This window comes from Choristoneura fumiferana, chromosome 29, assembly GCF_025370935.1.
Source record: "Choristoneura fumiferana chromosome 29, NRCan_CFum_1, whole genome shotgun sequence".
Lineage (NCBI taxonomy): Eukaryota > Metazoa > Arthropoda > Insecta > Lepidoptera > Tortricidae > Choristoneura > Choristoneura fumiferana.
Window position 1 is genome coordinate 3738041 of NC_133500.1, and position 18242 is coordinate 3756282.

The 18242-nt window shown below is 40.7% G+C and overlaps 2 protein-coding genes across 2 annotated transcripts in view; one reads left to right on the forward strand and one right to left on the reverse strand.

Moving 5' to 3' along the window:
* The window catches only part of LOC141444367 (RNA polymerase-associated protein Rtf1-like), a 38844-nt gene extending 27335 nt beyond the window's left edge, over positions 1 to 11509 (reverse strand). Inside the window, 10 exon segments of the mRNA XM_074109912.1 lie at positions 354 to 516; positions 2047 to 2176; positions 2328 to 2506; positions 6570 to 6725; positions 7038 to 7138; positions 7681 to 7800; positions 8441 to 8504; positions 8996 to 9199; positions 9576 to 9687; positions 11293 to 11509. Of these exon segments, the coding sequence (XP_073966013.1) occupies positions 354 to 516; positions 2047 to 2176; positions 2328 to 2506; positions 6570 to 6725; positions 7038 to 7138; positions 7681 to 7800; positions 8441 to 8504; positions 8996 to 9199; positions 9576 to 9687; positions 11293 to 11358 (1295 nt within the window). The 5' untranslated portion in view covers positions 11359 to 11509.
* A 131-nt stretch (positions 11510 to 11640) lies between these two features.
* Positions 11641 to 18102, forward strand: maf-S (MAF bZIP transcription factor K). Its single transcript, XM_074109585.1, has 4 exons — positions 11641 to 11817; positions 12927 to 13045; positions 13327 to 13429; positions 15953 to 18102. The coding sequence occupies exons 1-4, from the start codon at positions 11770 to 11772 to the stop codon at positions 16097 to 16099; spliced, it is 417 nt and encodes a 138-aa protein (XP_073965686.1). The 5' UTR covers positions 11641 to 11769; the 3' UTR covers positions 16100 to 18102.
* The last annotated feature ends 140 nt before the right edge of the window (positions 18103 to 18242 follow it).

An 18242-nucleotide genomic window follows, 5' to 3' on the forward strand; every position in this document is an offset into this window, starting at 1 on the left:
AAGCCGGGTTTTCATCTAGTTACATCATATTTTCACTTCTCACGCTCTTAAAATATTACTTTAGTCTAGCTTCATAACGGGACTAAAACTCCTTTTTATTTTCTAGGGCTTAAAGTATTTTTTTTTTAATTTTACGTTGGAAACCCCTAAACAGCCAACACGGTGTTTCTGAATAGCGGATTTTTAGGGCGTAGAAATAACCTCAAAATGACAACTGTACAAAAATATAAAAAAGAAAAAAATAATAATTGATTGAAACTTCGGATGCCATCATGTTCCAACTTTTCCTGATTAAAATACAGTCATACACCAGAAGTATACCAGAGCAGGTACAAGTAGCGCGGGTCACTGACCGGCTGAGCCGCAGCTTGTTGATCTGGTCCCGTGTGTCGGCCAGCTTGACCTCTTCGGCGTCTCGCTCTCGCTCGCGCTCCCTCTCCCTCTCGCGCTCGCCGCGGCGCCGCGCCGCCGCCTCGTCCCCCGACGACGACGACGACGATGAGCTGCGCCCGCGCCCTGAAACAGTACCTCCATTACTACGCTTCAATCCTGCGCCGGTTGGTTTGATCATATTACCATTCAATTTTCTAGTAGAAAAATTCCCATTCACTTTTTTGTCCGAATGCATTTTTTCTGAATCACGTTTATTTCCAATTTTAATCAACTCAGAAACAGGTAGGTTTAGGTTATGTTAAGTTTGCATCGGCCCGAAGGGACAAAGCCACACAAAATTTTAAACAAAAAATAAAACCGACTATAAACCCCCCGACACCGACAACGCTTAGATAAAAAAATATTACTAGATACTTTATACTAATTTTGCGGGAAATCAGCATAGTCCCCGCGGGATAGAGATAAACGAATTCTTCGCAGATGAAGTCGCGGGCAACAGCTAGGTAGCGCATAATTATTTTTTACTTTTTAATTGTATTTTCAAGCAGCGTTTTTTTCGGGCGTTTTTATTTTTATTTTTGCTGGCGTTTTTTAAGTCGGGGGTTTTTTAAATTTTAAATTTAAGTTTTTATTTCATGTTTTTTAAACTTTGATATATATTTTTTTAAACTGTACTAGTGTGCTGGATATCCTGGCTGCAGCATCAGCTCGTCGTGTTGCCACCACTGCATTGTATGTCGAATCAATTACTGATCAAAAGGAATTAAACACGACATATCTGCTATTATTTTTTCAAGAGTATACTGGTGTGCTGAATATCCTGGCTGCAGCATCAGCTCGTCGTGTTGCCACCACTGCATTGTATGTAGAATCAATTACTGATCATAACGAATCCAAACGCGACATATGTGCTATTATTTTTTATAGAGTGTACTATTGTGCTGGATATCCTGGCTGCAACATCAGCTCATCCTGTTGCCACCATTGCATTGTTTGTAGAATCAAATACTGATCAAAACGAACCCAAACACGATATATCTGCTATAGTTTTATTAAGAGTGTACCTACTAGTGTTCTGGATATCCTGGCTGCAGCATCAGGCCGAGAATTCCATAATCTTGCATAGCTATATAGCATACATGGGTGTTTCAAATTTTAGGTCCCAAATATGTTTGAAAGTAAAGAAAATATCCATTATGTGTCTAAGATTCCTACCGCAGCGAACAAAAGATCTGATGATCTTGAAACGGCTGAACCGATTTTGATAAATCATGTCTAAGATCCATCGCTAGAAAACCAGCTTTCAAATAAAAAAACCGCATTCAAATCGGTCCACCCGTTTAAGAGCTACGGTGCCACAGACAGACACACAGACACACACACATAGCGGTCAAACTTATAACACCCCTCTTTTTCGTCGGGGGTTAAAAAAAACGAAGCTTAAGATTCATACAGAGGTTAAGCAGTTATGAATCAAAAGATGTTATCACTGAACAAATGAATTCTTACTTGTACTAGATAACCTGCAAACTATAACGGAACCATCTGCCGTCAACAAATGTGCTCACGAAAATCATACGAAAACGGTCGAAGAACGACCCTCCATTTATTAGATAGAGCACGAATCGTTAGTTAGTATGTAACATTCCATACCCTGTGATTTGTTGTCATCGGAGTCGGAGCCGGAGTCGTCGGAGTAAATGTCGGAGGCTTTGAGCCGCACGCCGCCCGCCGCCCCCCTCCCGCCGCTCCCGCCGCCCCCCAGCAGCTCCGCGTCCGCATCCTGCAAACACACACAAGCGTTATTATGAGTGTGTCAGATGATTGACTAAAGAAAACCACCAGAACTTCCACAGACTGCAGTCTGGTGAGGACTAGAAAGAAAAATAAGTGACCTTGCCCTCCATGGAGGAGGGGGGGGGGGGGGCACTCACCATGTCTGGCTGGTGTCGCAGCTCGGCCTCCCGGCGCTGCCTCGCCAGCTGGTCGCGCGTGACCTTGGCGTCCCGCTGGGCCCGCAGCGCCGCCATAGCGTTTTGTCTTCGGTCGTCCACGTTCCGTTTGCGTTCCGTCTTGGCGCCGAACAGCGGCGACGCCGACCGCTCCGACGGCTCTGCAACGAAACAATAAAACTCACTCCACAAAAAAAACACATCTACGACCCTGCAACATAGCTGGAGGAGAAACATTCAAAAGTATGTTCAAACTTGCGGCCCCATTTGACGAGGATCTACAGAAACGCGTATGGATCGCGTGGCCGACGGAAACGTCGTTCGATATCGAGTCTGCGTCACCGTCTTTGCTGGTTCCTCTATCCCTCATCCTTGATTTATATTAGACATGTATCTCTGAACTTCTTATTTTCTCAGAAGTTCTTTAATTTATTTTTCTACTCCTGTACTGTAATCTGTGATTTACTTAATCACGAACAGTAATATAACAGCATACATAACAAGATTCTGGAAAAGTCTAAATGTTCTATTCCCCATAACAGCACTGTATCGTAATGTTGCTAAAACGATACTCAACCACTTACTTTTTTTTCTTAATTCGTACGAAGGGTTCGGACAGGCTAGGGTGCAGCAAGTTACATATTTTATTAGGGTTTTTATACAGAATAAAAACTTTTCTAACATAATTCACAGCCTGCCAACATAAGTAACTCGTTTTTTTTAACATCGTCACAGTCACAGGCAAGTAAACGTTAATCAAAAACAAAATTTAACTTAGACAAATTTTGACATTTTCATATTTCTCACTTGTTTATTGTTGTTTACCTTCTCTTTGCGTTTGCCATACTTTTTACTCTAGTATGAAAACGTTTAAAGTTTACTATTTCTCTAATTTTGTATTGTAATTAATGTACCCAGTCGAAGAAAAAGTATTGTATGCTGAAAATACAAACTGAAATAAACCAAACCAAAATTATATACACTCCCTCACCATATACAGTTGTGGTCATATAATTAAGAACGATTTTTTATAGAGAAGATTTTTTCTAACTGACAAGTGTTACTAACTGCATGTATATTTTTGTACTTCTCTCGGTATCGTAAAACTTTTCCGTACTAGCGGTAAATTCATTTATACATATAATTGGCTAAAAAATAAATATATAAACTTTATACATTACATCTAAACCTAGTATTACTACTTACTGGCTGGTCATATAATTAAGAACGCTGAATAGTTTATTTTTTATTCAAATTTATATAGAGAACGGACGGCCGCTTTGTGGTTTTAGGTTATTATTCGAATAATTTTGGCGCCATTTAGTGCCGTAAAAGTCTTAAAGGCGATTGCTTCATATAAAAACATTGGGGAAAAATAAAAGTCGTGATAAATCTACAAGAGAAGTAATACTAAAACTTTGCGACAAGAATTGGTCGTATAAACACATAGCCGATCATCTGCAATGTTCAAAAACTATGGTTTTCCACGCCATAAAGCATTTTGCCACGTATCAAACTACTTCAAATGTTCCGCGTGTACCTAGACAAAGAAAGTCATCTCGTCGAGATGATCGAAACATCGTTCGTTTGGCAAAACAAAATCCTTTTAAAGGGTCTAATACCGTCTAATGAGTTAAGAAAAAAATATTTTGGCGAAAACAGCCCTTCAGCAATCTCGGCACGCATTATTCGAAGGCGTTTGGTAGAAGAAAAGTTGCACGGAAGGATAGCAAGGAAGGTGCCTATGTTGAAACGGTGTCATAGGCAAGCCCGGCTTGCATTTGCAAGAAGATATGAAAACTGGACAGTCAGACAGTGGAAAAACGTTCTTTTTTCTGACGAGACAAAAATAAATAGGGTCTGTTCTGATGGCAAACGATATGAAAGATGGCCTTCAAATAAAGCATTCGACCCAAAGTACACAAAAGTGACTTTAAAGCATGGCAGGGGAAATGTAAAAATTTGGGGATGTTTTTCTGGACATGGTGTTGGACCTGTTAGGCTGATAGAAGGAAACATGGATCAATTTCAATACAAAAACATACTGGAAGAAACAATGTTACCATATGCTGAAGGCGTGCTTCCGGTTATTTGGACATTCCAGCATGACAATGATCCCAAGCATACTGCACGTACCGTTAAGGAATTCCTCACATCGCAATCAGTTTCTGTCTTAGATTGGCCAGCCAACAGCCCCGATCTTAACCCAATAGAGCATCTTTGGTGCGAAGTCAAGAAAAAGGTTTTAAATCGACAGTGTGGCAATTTAAGAGAACTGTATGACGTATTCTTAGAAGAATGGAACTCTATCTCTCTTGCGAAATGTCAAAAATTGATAGATTCAATGCCTCGCCGGTGTAAGGCAGTAATAAAAAGCCGTGGACATGCTACTAACTATTAATTTTAGTTAAAATGTATTAAATTCCTTTTTTTTTCTGTACAAACTTCACGTTAGTGTGATTTAGTTAATCTAAGTTTCAAATAAAAAAACTTTCGAGCAGTTCAATAAATCGTTCTTAATTATTTGTCCAGCTTCATTACTATTTTAATTTGTTACTAAAGAGAATAAAAACAAAATTTGTAAAAAAATGTCAGCAATTTTATTATTTATTCTTAATCCCGTTTGCTCTATTCATGTGGCTATTTCATAACGTAACTAGTTACTTCTAAGAAGGAACCACGACTACACAAGACATGATTTAGTTAAAAATAATCTGGAACTTCAAATCGTTCTTAATTACATGACCACCACTGTATATCACCATATATGTGGTGCATAGGGGAAATTCGTGTCTGTACCGTTGTCCAGCAGTGGTGTAGCGGTATAGCACGCGGCACGGAATGCCGAGGACCTGGGTTCGATTCCCAGTGCTGGTCTTATTTTTCTGGTTTTTCTGTGCATCTATATTTCAGTTTGTATTTTCAATTTAGGTTTTACGGGATGACCGTAAAAGTAAAAATTTGGAATTGAAATAAAAAATACAAAAAGATTCCAAAAAACCAATCTTAGTATTGTATGCAACGTTGTATAAGCAAGTCAAAAAAAGCTCGTGGCGTCTTATTTATATGATGTTCGCTCTAGTAGTTTACGGACAGGATGGGTACGGCGACACTTGCGTTTTCTCCATTCCACGCCATGAACGTTTCAGGCCAATAATTTTTATAAAAAAATATACTTCAACCCCGAAAGAACAAAAAATATATATCTCTATAGCTTAAAAGATTTCGTAATAATAAACAAAAATCACTTAAAAATATATTATTATGTTTTAAAACTAAAAAGATAATTTTTAATCTCTTAAAGAAAAATAAAATAAAAATAAATAAAATCTCGTCAACATTCATCGCGTAAAACGGAACTCTATTTCAATAGAGCTTGGCTTTGCTTATCGACCGAATCGATTCCACAATCTTGTCAAATCGTTTGACTCGCATCATCAGTCAATTAGTACGAGAGCGAAGGTCCTTAAATGCATCTTTGTATCGAGTGTTTCGTATTGTTTGATGTTTTCAACTGTTATTTTGTTATTACGGTTTTTGATAATTTTTTTACTGTTATTAGTTTTGATATAATGCCAAAGAAGACCGCATGGTTTGCGAGGTCCCGATAGACAAGCAAAAACACTTGCTACGCGGGTGAAGCCGCAGGCTAAAACTAGTTAAAATATAAACTATCACTAATAAAATCGATTACACACCCGTAGCATATTTGATCGAGAATCGCAATAAATCGATTCGAATTCGATGACTTGTGTCACCGTACCAATCCTATCCGAAAAGTACTATAAAGCTCACATCGTAACTCACGCCACTCACCTTTTTTTTCAAGTCTATTATACAACTGTTGCATAAAATATTACCATAGATCACGCCAAGAACTCACCACACACTATAGGTACGGAGACACTGTTATTCTGAAGTTGAACCAAAAATAGTAAAAATTAGTGTAATCAAAACTTAACATAATTCACAATAATAATATAGTCAAGAAGTCTCATTTTACGCGCATTTACTTCCTTTGAACATTGTCGGGCTCGGGCAGCTGTCGCGCGAGTGATGGACGCAATAATGATGCCCCTTATTCTTTTTTATTTTCTGTTTTTTTTTGCAGTAACAAATAAATGTGTTATCAATGTACTATGTACATAATGCGTAATACTCGCGCGTGCATAGCATCACCTGGCCGAGCGCGCGCAAGTGAAGTGCTATGGAACAGTTTGTCACCTTCATCATCGTTGTCGTCGCGGGCGAGGTCCTTGGGGCTGGCGGGCGCGGGCGCGGGCGCGGGCGCGGGCGCGGGGGCGGGCGCGGGCGAGGGCGGGGGCGCGGCGCGGGCCGCGGGGGGCGCCGGCGCCGGCGGGGGCGGGGGCGACGCCGCGGCTGCACAACACAACATACATCACTGGTGGTTCCCTTTCTCACAACAACCATTTCTCGTGGCTGGGCAACAGATCTGTTTCTGACACTGAAGAGATCTGTTCACAGACTTACGTAATATTTGTGGCTGTTCATAGCAAAAACGTGGAGGCTGTGATCCGTTAGGGGTATGGAGTTTTTGGTATTATTTAAAACTATTAACTATAGGGAATGAGATGGTCGTTTCGGGATTAGCTATATTTGGGAAATGGACATCAAGTTTAAAACGGACAGACGAAGGAGTGATTCTGAAGCAGTAGGCAAGAGTGTACTCACGCTTGTCCCTGTGGCCGTCCCTGGGCCGCCTCTTGTGGCGGCGGCGCGTGTCCCCGCCCGCCGAGCGCCGCGCCAGCCGCAGCTTGCGTTCGATCTCCCACCTATACAGTCGTCAACGTACACATCGACTCTACACACATATCATCATCATATCAGCCGTAGGACGCACACTGTTGGACCAGGTCTCCCCTCCCGCAGACTTCCAGTTGCTTCGGTTGGAAGCGGTCCATATCCACCGTGAACCCAAGCTGGTGGACGTCCTACGCTGTATTTGCTTTCCGTGCTACACACACACAGATCGCTAACATATGTTTTGTAGAAAAAAAGCACAGTTCCCGATCCGAACCACACGCCGAAGCCGCGGGCAAAAGCTAGTAACTTATAATTTACATTAATTTAAATGTCCAGATGTGTTATCCAGAGACGTGGTTTCAGTGCAAGGGAGAGTGTAATATCTGTCTTTAGTGTGGTGTATATATCTGAGGCTCCCCATGAGGCTGACATAGTCACATTTGGTGTGCTAAAGCCTCGTTAAAATATTAGAAGGAAAAGAAAAAAAAAAAAAAAAAATGTCTCATTCATGTGGGTACTGTTGTTATGTGTAATAAATAAATAGGAAGCCGGGTTGCGGCTGAGGCCTGACCTGGTCTTCATGAGGTCGCGCCGCTCGATGCGCTTGAAGATCTCCTGCTCGCGCTCCTTCTCGGTGAGGGCGGCGAGCCGCGCTCGGTCCTCCGCGTCGCCCATCAGGTTCTCGTCGAACCTGTACACACACAGACACACACTCACACGCGCGTCACAAGGGCCGCGGGCCGACCACATACACCGGGATATCGCACGCAGTAAATCCATACAAGTCTATGGATCTACCACATATGGATAGCAGTTTCCGTTCCAACTTTTCTCTGATTCGGAATTGAAATAAACGTATGTGTGTGATGTATTTACGGAATCCCGAATAGATATTTCGAAACGGAATTCCGAGTGTATGCGGCCGCCCTTAGAGCCTGGCCACATGAGGCACTCGCGCGCGCGCTTCAATAGGGAATATACTACGCAAAGCTCTGACCAGAGAATGACACTAGCACAAACCGTTAACGAACCAACATGAAGTCAGTTCTCTTTATGGTTTGTGGCCATGACGGATCATGACATATTTATTAGTAACAAAATAACATGACGTTTACATCGATACTAACGATAATGCTATATTTCCAAAAAATAATAATTGAAATTATGATAATGAAAATCTATGGACTTTATTTATTTATTTACTTATCTAACTACGAACTTGTGAGAATGACTTAGATTTCGAGGTAGAGATGGCGTAGGAAACCAATAGGATATTAGGATATCTGTGAGCACTTGACAAAGGCGGGTTCGAAAGTAAAGGTGCCACTTACCCATCATCGAATTCTTCTTCGGAGTCAACCGAGTCATTATCCGACGAGTGTGATGACACTTCACCTGTTGTCAAAGAAAATTACATCAATTTCAGTCACGAAGACAGATGGACGCGGTGCGGGCAAAAACCGCGACGCATCAGATCCGTGCTGCTTCATCGCAGCCTATAAATCAACATGAGAAAGTGCTAGCTAATCAATGGACATCAAAAGTTTTCGATCCGGGGAAAAAGTGACTTTGGACGTCCTTGCTTAGCACACTTCTATACAATTTGTAAAAAGACTTGCTGGCTATTTACTACCACCTTCAGTGTACCTCGCAGGTTTTGATTAAACATCATCATATCAGCCAATAGCACATCCACTACTAGACATAGGCCTTTCGCATATATTGTGAACCCACAGTTTTAACCGGGTCATCCGTTCATCTAGTTGGTGGACGTCCTACACTGCACTTACCGCGCGGTCTCTATTTGAGACCTTGTCGGCCCCAACGGGCATTCCTCTCCACGCTATATGGGCCTGCATAAATAAATGTTAATGTGTTGAGCGCACCTTCCTCGGGCTCGCTGTAGACGTCCTTTTTCTTGTTGGAGCCGGCGCTGTCGGTGCTGCGGCGGGGTTCGGGCTTCTTCTCGTGCGGCGGGTCGGGCGGCGCGTGGCGGCTGGCGGGGGCGGAGGCGGCGGCGGGCGACTGCTTGCCTGACGACTTGCTCGCGTCGCTATCCGACTCCGAGCCCGATGAAGAAGATGATTTGGCTAGAAGAAATGTTACCAAAATATTCAATACTAAATCTTTCTCGTGTCTCTCTGAGAATTTGTTTATCACTATAGTGACTCAGGAATCAAATGGATTGACTGCACTAAAACTGATTCATACATTTATGATTTTCCAAACACATTAATAAAAAAGTAATAGCTAGATTAGAATTTAGCAGGATCATGCCAGCTGATCATCTATAAGTTGTTTTTCGAACAAATTGCATGTCAATTTTATTATTATTGTTGGTATTCTTGATTTGTTTTACAGATTTCTACACAATTTAAAACAAAAATAAATTGGGTCAGTATGAACCTACTCAGGGTAGAGTATGAACTTAAATTAGTATTTGTTTACATTTGCAACACAACTCACAATTCCTCCGTTTGTCTTCATCTTCTGACTCGCTGTCTGAAGATTTGTTGTTGAATTTAGGGGGTGGGGACTCGCCTGGCTTTTTCTTCTTTTTGGCCAAATTTAGAAATTGCTGTTGACAAATTGAAAAACATGTCATAAATATTAAGTTATTCATCAATCTTTCAAATTCAAATTCAAAGTAGGTATTTATTGTCTTTCATATCAACAGGTCATTCAAATATCACAAACTACAAAAATCGGCCTAAACAATACTTGAATTATTACTTGAATCACAGTGTGATCAGTGTGATATATAGATGATTCTAGATACCTAAAAAGGTGTATAAAATCGAAAAGATCCAAATACGAAAATCTTCTAAAACATATATAAACCTACTCTCACAGCTGCTTTACTATTTTATTTACTAATTTACTTTTATAAGGCAGCAACATGAAAAACTGGAAATGATTTAGCTTATTAATTTAAACAACAGTTAATTTGTTTAAAAAAAGACATACCTCATTGAGTTTCTTACTGAATTCTATTCAAAAGAGGTTTTTCCGAACCTGTGATAGTTTTTTTTTCACATTCATAGGGGCTTGTTATAGCCTCAATTGAATAAGCATATTTTGACCAACTTTTTTTTTTGGTGTCTCTTATAATATGCAAACTTACCTTATACTATTATCATAGTCTTACAGAGCTTGCTATATCAATTACACAGTCATTACATTAGAAATTTAATAACATGTGTCAGCGTAATTAAATAATTGAATGTTGGTAATAGGATAAAGAAATGTTAGTCTCTATGCCAATATGTGGCATTTTTTTGCATTGTGGACATGTTAGCTCTGCAGTGTTTTGTCCACTTTATACATATTTAAGATTAAGTGTATGTATTTATTATGTATATATTGTACTTACTAAGTATTAGTGTAGGTGCAACCTGGTCATGGTCAATAGTTTAACTTACTGCATTGCCATTTTTGTTACTGATCGTTGGAAAAGGAAACTTAATTGCCCACTTAGTGATAGATAATGAATGCCTAACTATAAAGCCAGTAACTGTTGATAATGCTACTGCCATGATCATTTCCAAAATACAAACAAATTTGAGGAATAGAAAAGTGACCTAAGATTTTTCAAATGATATTTATTAGAAAGAGAAAATCTGTCAAGTGTAGCCCCTGTGACCTCATGCTGCATGCCTCACTGACTCAATGCTTTCAGAGCAGTTACAGCATTTTAGCAAATTGCAAAAGTGAAAGTCTTTTCTTTAGTACCTACTTACATAACAGAGGAGTGCAGATTCTCTCTCTCTTTTCATCAATGAAAATCATACAGTTCCAAGAATTGAGCTAAATTGGAATGTTTTCACATTTGCACACTCCCACCGTGGGTTGGAGGACTTTCGACAGAGGTTAAATGTTGGTATGCGGCATTTTATAACAAATACGAATGACTCATGCGTTTTTGATGCCATTACAAAGTCGCATTCGACAAAAATAACGATGTTTTCTGCGCCATACCACAACGTTGTTTTGATCCTTTCTTTGGGAGAAAAAAAGCGAAATAATGAAGAGATTTGGTGAAAACTGCGCATTAGACCGAATTAGGCGCCAGACATTGATCTTGGCCTGAATACGCAGACAAATTATAGGAAGAAAGGCGTCAAAACGTTGTTGCCAAGCGTGAGTTTATAACCTACGTATTTGAGAGAAAAACTCGACTTACCGAGTCCATATCAGACTCGCTGCTCGCGTCTGAATCCAAGAACGGTTTGTTCTTCCGTTTAGCCATTTCAAAGCACTTAGCAACTGTGTAATAATAATACAAATGTAAAGACTACGCTGCGCTTTCTACCGTACGCGAGATCGCAATTTAGCTGACTGAAGTTCTCGCAGTCACAATCACAAGCAGTAAGCTCGAGCTCGACGGGAATGCGAACGAAACGAATGAAATAAATAGCGCATAGACAACTAAAACGTCAATGAAATGTTGCCACTTTCTTGCCCAGCTCTTACCGATTCATCGGTACATCACTAAGAAAATCTGTCATGTATGTCACTTGCGCTTGTCAATGTCAAATGCCAGTGTCAGTCAGTCAGTCGCGGAGCCTGAAATATTTTTACTTGTCGTATTTTTTCGGGATTTGTTGTGTTTTTGTCCAAACGACAACAAAATTGTATACACGGTGTGTCCAAACTTATTATGCCTAATGACTTATTAAAACAGCTGGGAGGAAGAAAAACAGTAATGGTATGAACGCATTTGCTTCTTATTTAGGTTACGATTCTAGAAGTTCCGAGCATGACTTGCAATAAGTTTATCCGACCCGACGCGTAATAAAAGGAAAGGCGTGGATACTAGGCGTAGAAAACGTCGATAATGGCTTACTTGTAGTCGTATGTAGTGTTAACTACGTATGTAGTGGTTGAAGCTGGTTTATGCCATGTTCTTACTAAGGTTAAATAACCAGTACTTGCCAGCGCAGAAGTAAGCTTTGCCAATGCTTATCAGACAGCAGAGCTATATTCAAGGTTATATAGGGTTTTATATGTTTACTAAACCTATTTACAACATTTCTATACATTAATTTTATTGTTTTTATCATTACTTATAATGTGGCTTTGTTGCAATGTCAGTTCTATTCACAGTCTAGTCAATTCAGAAAATATCTCAGGAACAAGTCGGGTGGCAGGGAATTAATATAAACCTCAAAAAACTGCACTTAGTTTTAGTTAGCCTTAACTTCTGGGAAATAAACCATTTGATAAAGTGCATGTTTAAAGATAATGCATCTATTGGAAGCAGTCTTGGAGAAGCACTTTTTGAAAAGAATACATTATGATTATCAAGGCCTTGTATTGTATATATAACTTCTTGTCAATCACAATGCATTTGCCAGCGAGAATTCTGTGGTCCCCTAATTATTTACAAACAGTTTCACAGTTCTGTAGCCAGATGACTACTTGAACAAGCCCTGAGCAATCCTGGTCTGTGCCACTCCCCTTATCCACTAGTAAACTAGTATCAGTCTTAATAAATGTTGTAGTACAGGGATGGTAACTCCGGGCATGTCACTAATCGTCAAATATGTGTACTTCATTAATAGTTTTGTACTCAGTTGTACAACCAACCACACAGTCAAGAATTTATGATGGCATATCAATTATCATAGTGAGGTTATTATGGTTTTCATAAAAATTGGAACATTTAAGTACCCATGAAGTTTCACCATCCCTGTAGTAGTAACATATTTATTTGGTGCTGTGTAGCCATAAAACAAGTAGTAGATATAGGCATAGGCTGGCCATATAGCACAGAAAAGTTGCACAGCTGAGATGATGATGATGTGTGTGTGTCAGGCGCCGCTGTCGCCGACGCCGTGCGCTGAGATCAGCGACGACGAGCTGGTCTCCATCTCGGTGCGCGACCTCAACAGGCAGCTCAAGATGCGCGGCCTCACGCGCGACCAGATCGTCAGGTGAGACCCCCCTCCGCCGTAGCTCTGTACTCAGACATCAGAAACAGGTATTGCAGGTTTGTTGAATTGAGCAGTAAATGTGATTCTGAGAACCACTTTGAGAAGAAGCAATGCTGATTTACAGGACAGGCCTTTTGCATCCAGAGACTAGGTTTCGGTGCACGGGAGAGCGTAACACGTATATCTGAGGTTGACATAGTCACATTTGGTGTACTAAATCTAAAAATAAAATAAGTTGAAGTACTGCCCGTCCTAATAATTGATCTTGATGCCGGTTGCAGGATGAAGCAGCGGCGTCGCACCCTTAAGAACCGCGGCTACGCGGCGTCGTGCCGCATCAAACGCATCGAGCAGAAGGACGAGCTCGAGACAGAGAAGTCTCAGGTACGCCCGCACTCCATCATTACAATTGACGTATTTGAATACGTCTTCCACTAGAGATGTGCGAGGATGCGATGCGAAGAAAGTGTTTGTCATGAAGCAATAGAAAAGCTTTTATTAACATATCCTCGTTGGGCACAGCTCTGCAGCTCTGGTGGAAACAGCTCAGTATAGTCACAATAGGTAAATGAAGCGTTTCTATTAGTTAATGACAACATTCCCACAATGCATCCTCGGACATTTCTGATGCAAACGCAGTGTCATAGGTTCCCTGCCCACTTGACGACACGCCCACGCCCATTCTGGGCCCTATTTCACCAACGTGACAATTGTCGAGTGATTTGTATCTAAATTCAATGACAATAATATGTTGTGAAACATAAATTATTAAGTATTCAATTATTCTAATATATCAAAATGAATCCCTATTTCCCTTGGTCACGGCATCACGCATTAACGGTTGGAACGATTTCGCTAATTCTTTTTTGTTGTGTTTGCTATTGTCAGGAGAAGTTTCTTATAAAAGATTTAGAAAATTAAAAAAAAAACTGCCCTGAGGGTGAAGCCGCGGGCACCAGCTAGTTTGGAAATAATTCCGATCCGCATTGGCGATCCCTTCAAATAGCAAACCTACTCTGTTGAAAATAAAGCTGTGTTAAATACTTGTGATATAATGAGAATGAGATATCATTTAATAATATTGTAAATCTGTTTAAAAAAATGTATACCTCGTTGAGTTTCTTGCCGGATTCTTCTTAACAGAGGTTTTTCCGAACCGGTGGTAGATTTTTTTTGACATTCATAGGTGCTTGTTATGAAGAGATATACGTAGAAGAACAAGGTCACCGACATAGCCAAGCAAATCAGCTCGTTGAAGTGGCAATGGGCGGGCCATATAGCACGGAGAATGGATGGCCGTTGGGGCCGAAAAGTTCTCGAGTGGAGGCTGCAGATAGGCAAGCGCAGCGTAGGACGTCCACCAACAAGATGGACGGATGACCTGGTTAAAGCCGCAGGTTTACGGTGGATGCAGGCCGCTGCCAACCGAAGCAACTGGAGGTCTGTGGGGGAGGCCTATGTCCAACAGTGGACGTCCTACGGCTGAGATGATGATGATGATGATGAGGTGCTTGTTATAGTCTAAATTGAATGTATGTTTTGACTTGACTTGACTATATTTCCTAGTCGACATTTATTTGTAGATGCACAGAAAAACCAGAAAAATAAGACCATCACTGGGAATCGAACCCAGGTCCTCGGTATTCCGTACCGCGTGCTATACCGCTACACCACTGATGGTCAACGGTACCGACACGAATTTCCCCTATGCACCTCATATCTCAGCTTGTTTGTTTCTTATTTAGCCACTTAAGCAGTGACGCTAGCGACATCTATGCGGTAGCCCACATCACCCATGCCGTTGACCATCTGTGGTGTAGCGGTATAGCACGCGGTACGGAATACCGAGGACCTGGGTTCGATTCCCAGTGATGGTCTTATTTTTCTGGTTTTTCTGTGCATCTATATTTCAGTTTGTATTTTCAATTTAGGTTTTACGGGATGACCGTAAAAGTAAAAATTTGGAATTGAAATAAAAAATACAAAAAGATTCCAAAAAAAAAACAATCTTTATTTATTTTTAAATTTATTTATTTACTTATTTATTTATTAGACATGCCAACAGTACATTTTTTTTTATTTTTTTTATTTGACTGGTTGGAAAACGAGCAAATGGGTCTCCTGATGGTAAGAGATCACCACCGCCCATAAACATCTGCAACACCAGGGGTATTGCAGACGCGTTGCCAACCTAGAGGCCTAAGATGGGATGCCTCACGTGCCAGTAATTTCACCGGCTTTCAACAACACATGAACAAAACATTTAAATTCATCTAAATTTGTCTGTAAATCTTGACATGAGATTAAAGCCTATGTTATGTCAGGTTAAACTGTAGTGTTTCGTGACTAACGTACGCGTATTCTCACAATGGCTCTGGCTCTGTAGGCAAGTAATAGTCGCACCTGTCAGCGTGGTGGAACAGGGCCCTGACACAGTTCAGTCCATCATTCTAGTTTTCTGTCATCGGGTGACACTGTACCGGTCCGGATAATACCGACACTGTTTTTCGTGTACACGCCCATAGAAGCTCATGTCAGTTTCTATGTCTAGGTCGATATTTCCATGTCGGTATTATCCGGGCCGGTAAAGAGTGTCACTCCTGTCATTCGCAACGGATTGTCCAAATTAGTTTTAAATATTATTGATTATAAATATGTATGCCCGAAATAAATGAATTTATTTATTGATTTATTATTAACATCAGAACATTTGATTTTTGGGCCAATCAACTATTTTACCGACACTTTGGGCGTCTCCTGCGTTACCAAAACTGTCTCTGGCGTTACCAAAATTGCCTCTGGCGTTACCAAAAAATCGTACTTCCAACAAGATATTTCACGGTTTAATAGGTTGAACTTACGTAGGATGGCATGTACACCAACTTACAACCCCCCCTCCCCCCCCAGGAGTGGCAGGACACTGAGCTGATGCAGGACGACAACAACCGCATCCGCGAGGAGATCGCGGCGCTCCGCGGGAAGTACGACGCGCTCAAACGGTTCGCGCTCATCAAGAACATACCGCTGCCGCCCGAGCTCGAGCTGCTGCCCTGACTCCCTCACTCCCTCACTCCCTGACTCCCTCTCTCCCTCAGCTGCGGGGCCGCGCACTGTCTGCTGATCTAACCTGACCAACAAAAAGTTGGAAAACCCCGACATTGTCACTTCAAAGTTCAATATTTAAAAACGACTAAACTGATTTTGATGAAAAATGTGTAAGAACCATCGCTAGAAAACCGGATTTCGCATAAAAAATACCGCATTCAAATCGTTTAAGAGCTACAGTGCCACAGACAGACACACACACAGACACACATAGCGGTCAAACTTATAACACCCCTCTTGTTGACTACCTCAGGTTCTTTTTTGCTTGCTCAGTATGAGTCATCAGTATCTGCTTTATCATCGAGTATGAGATATTCCCAGCACAGCACAAGACCGGTCTGAGTGGAGAGCCTTGGAGGAGGCGGGAGGCCTATGTCCAGCATAATGTTCCGTCATAATGTCATCCAAAAAGGTGATACGTGTAAACGAATTTATTTGAAAACTGGTCAACCTGTTGTATTCCTATTACTGCACCTGTCTATTACCTAGTTGAATACACTTCACACCAGTATTAAATATGAATATGTCATACATCAGTCATTTTTCTATTAACCATGACTAAGTGACATTATTTTCATTCGATTTATTCGTGCCAGCTCTTATGAATCGACCTGTTATTATGGTTCGAATCGCAATTATAATTATAAGCCAGGACGGTCCATGTAATTTAGATCTTTCCAGAAGATCTTGTTCAAGAAGAGCGCGTTCACGCCGGTGGCGCCCCCGCGTGCCGCACCTTAACCTACCTCGAGTTTTTACAAGCTGACCTTTTCAACAGTTTAGAATAATATATAGTAATAAAGTAGAGTAAGGCTGCGTACGCACTATGCCGCTGACCATGCTGTTTGAATGCGCCGTCTCTTTCCCAAGCGATACTTTTGAAGAGGGACGGCACGCTAAAACCGCGTGGCTAACCGCATAGTGCATACGTAGCCTATACTTCTTTTTTTTAGCAAAGAGGGGTAAACAACCTTGACGAGTCTTTTTATTGAAAAACGTTTAGTAAAAAACAGTAACGATCACTTATAATACCAAAAGTATGTAACTGATCATTAGTTATGTCCTTGCTTATTGTTACATTTTTGCTGTGACTTATTTTTAAAGTGTTTTTCAATAAAAAGACACGTCAAGATCGCTTACCTTCTTTCAAATGCTAAAAAAAGTTGAAAGTACGAATTATGCATCACGAACCTGTATTTGAAATGGATGAGGCCAATCGACCTTATGTGACCTTACGTGTCATAAAGGCAATGCTTGATTTTTTCGTCAAAGTTTATTAGGCTGCCAGCTGGACTAATTTGCCGAAAGTGAAAATTGTGAATTGTGCGCGTTACTGAATATTACATTACAGCCGATATAAATGTGCCAAGACCGATGTAGTGACTCTTAACGCCATCTAGTGAGCAAATATAGAAACTAAAACATCTTACATCGCGCCGTTGAAGTTTTTCAACTCGGACGCATAAAACTTCCGTGGCTCACCCCTCGCACTTCAGTCCCCAGGGGGACGACTACGAAATTTAAAAATCGAAGTTCGTATCGTACCGTCTCTCTCACTCTCGTATTAAGTAATATAAGTGTCAGCGGGACGGCAAGATACGAAGTACGAATTTTACACTTCGTAGTATAGGGCCAGGCATAAGTCCGGAGCAAGAGGGAGCGAGAGAGAGGTCTCTCTCATGTGGCCCTTCTCAACACCGTGTTAAAAATTGAGACTCTTCATTCTCGCACATTTCACTTTCCATCCATTTGAATACAGGTTCGTGATGCATAGTTTGTTAGTGAAGACAAAAGTAAAAAACTTCTAGTATCTAGTAGAATAATAACCGTACTATGATTTATAGTAACGATCATGTGATTATAAGACTTAAATGTAGTGGAATGTTAATTTTAAGTTTTATATAATTATACTTAGTTAATTTATTTTATAATAAAATATTTCATAAGAACTTGTTTTTTTTTTACTTACCTCTACACACTACTTACTCTAGTCTCTCAAGCAAAGGATTGTGGGCTCAAGCCCGGGCTTGCACCTCTGAATTATATTCTAAATTCATGAGTGCAATTGTAGTTGAAATTCACCACGTGCTTG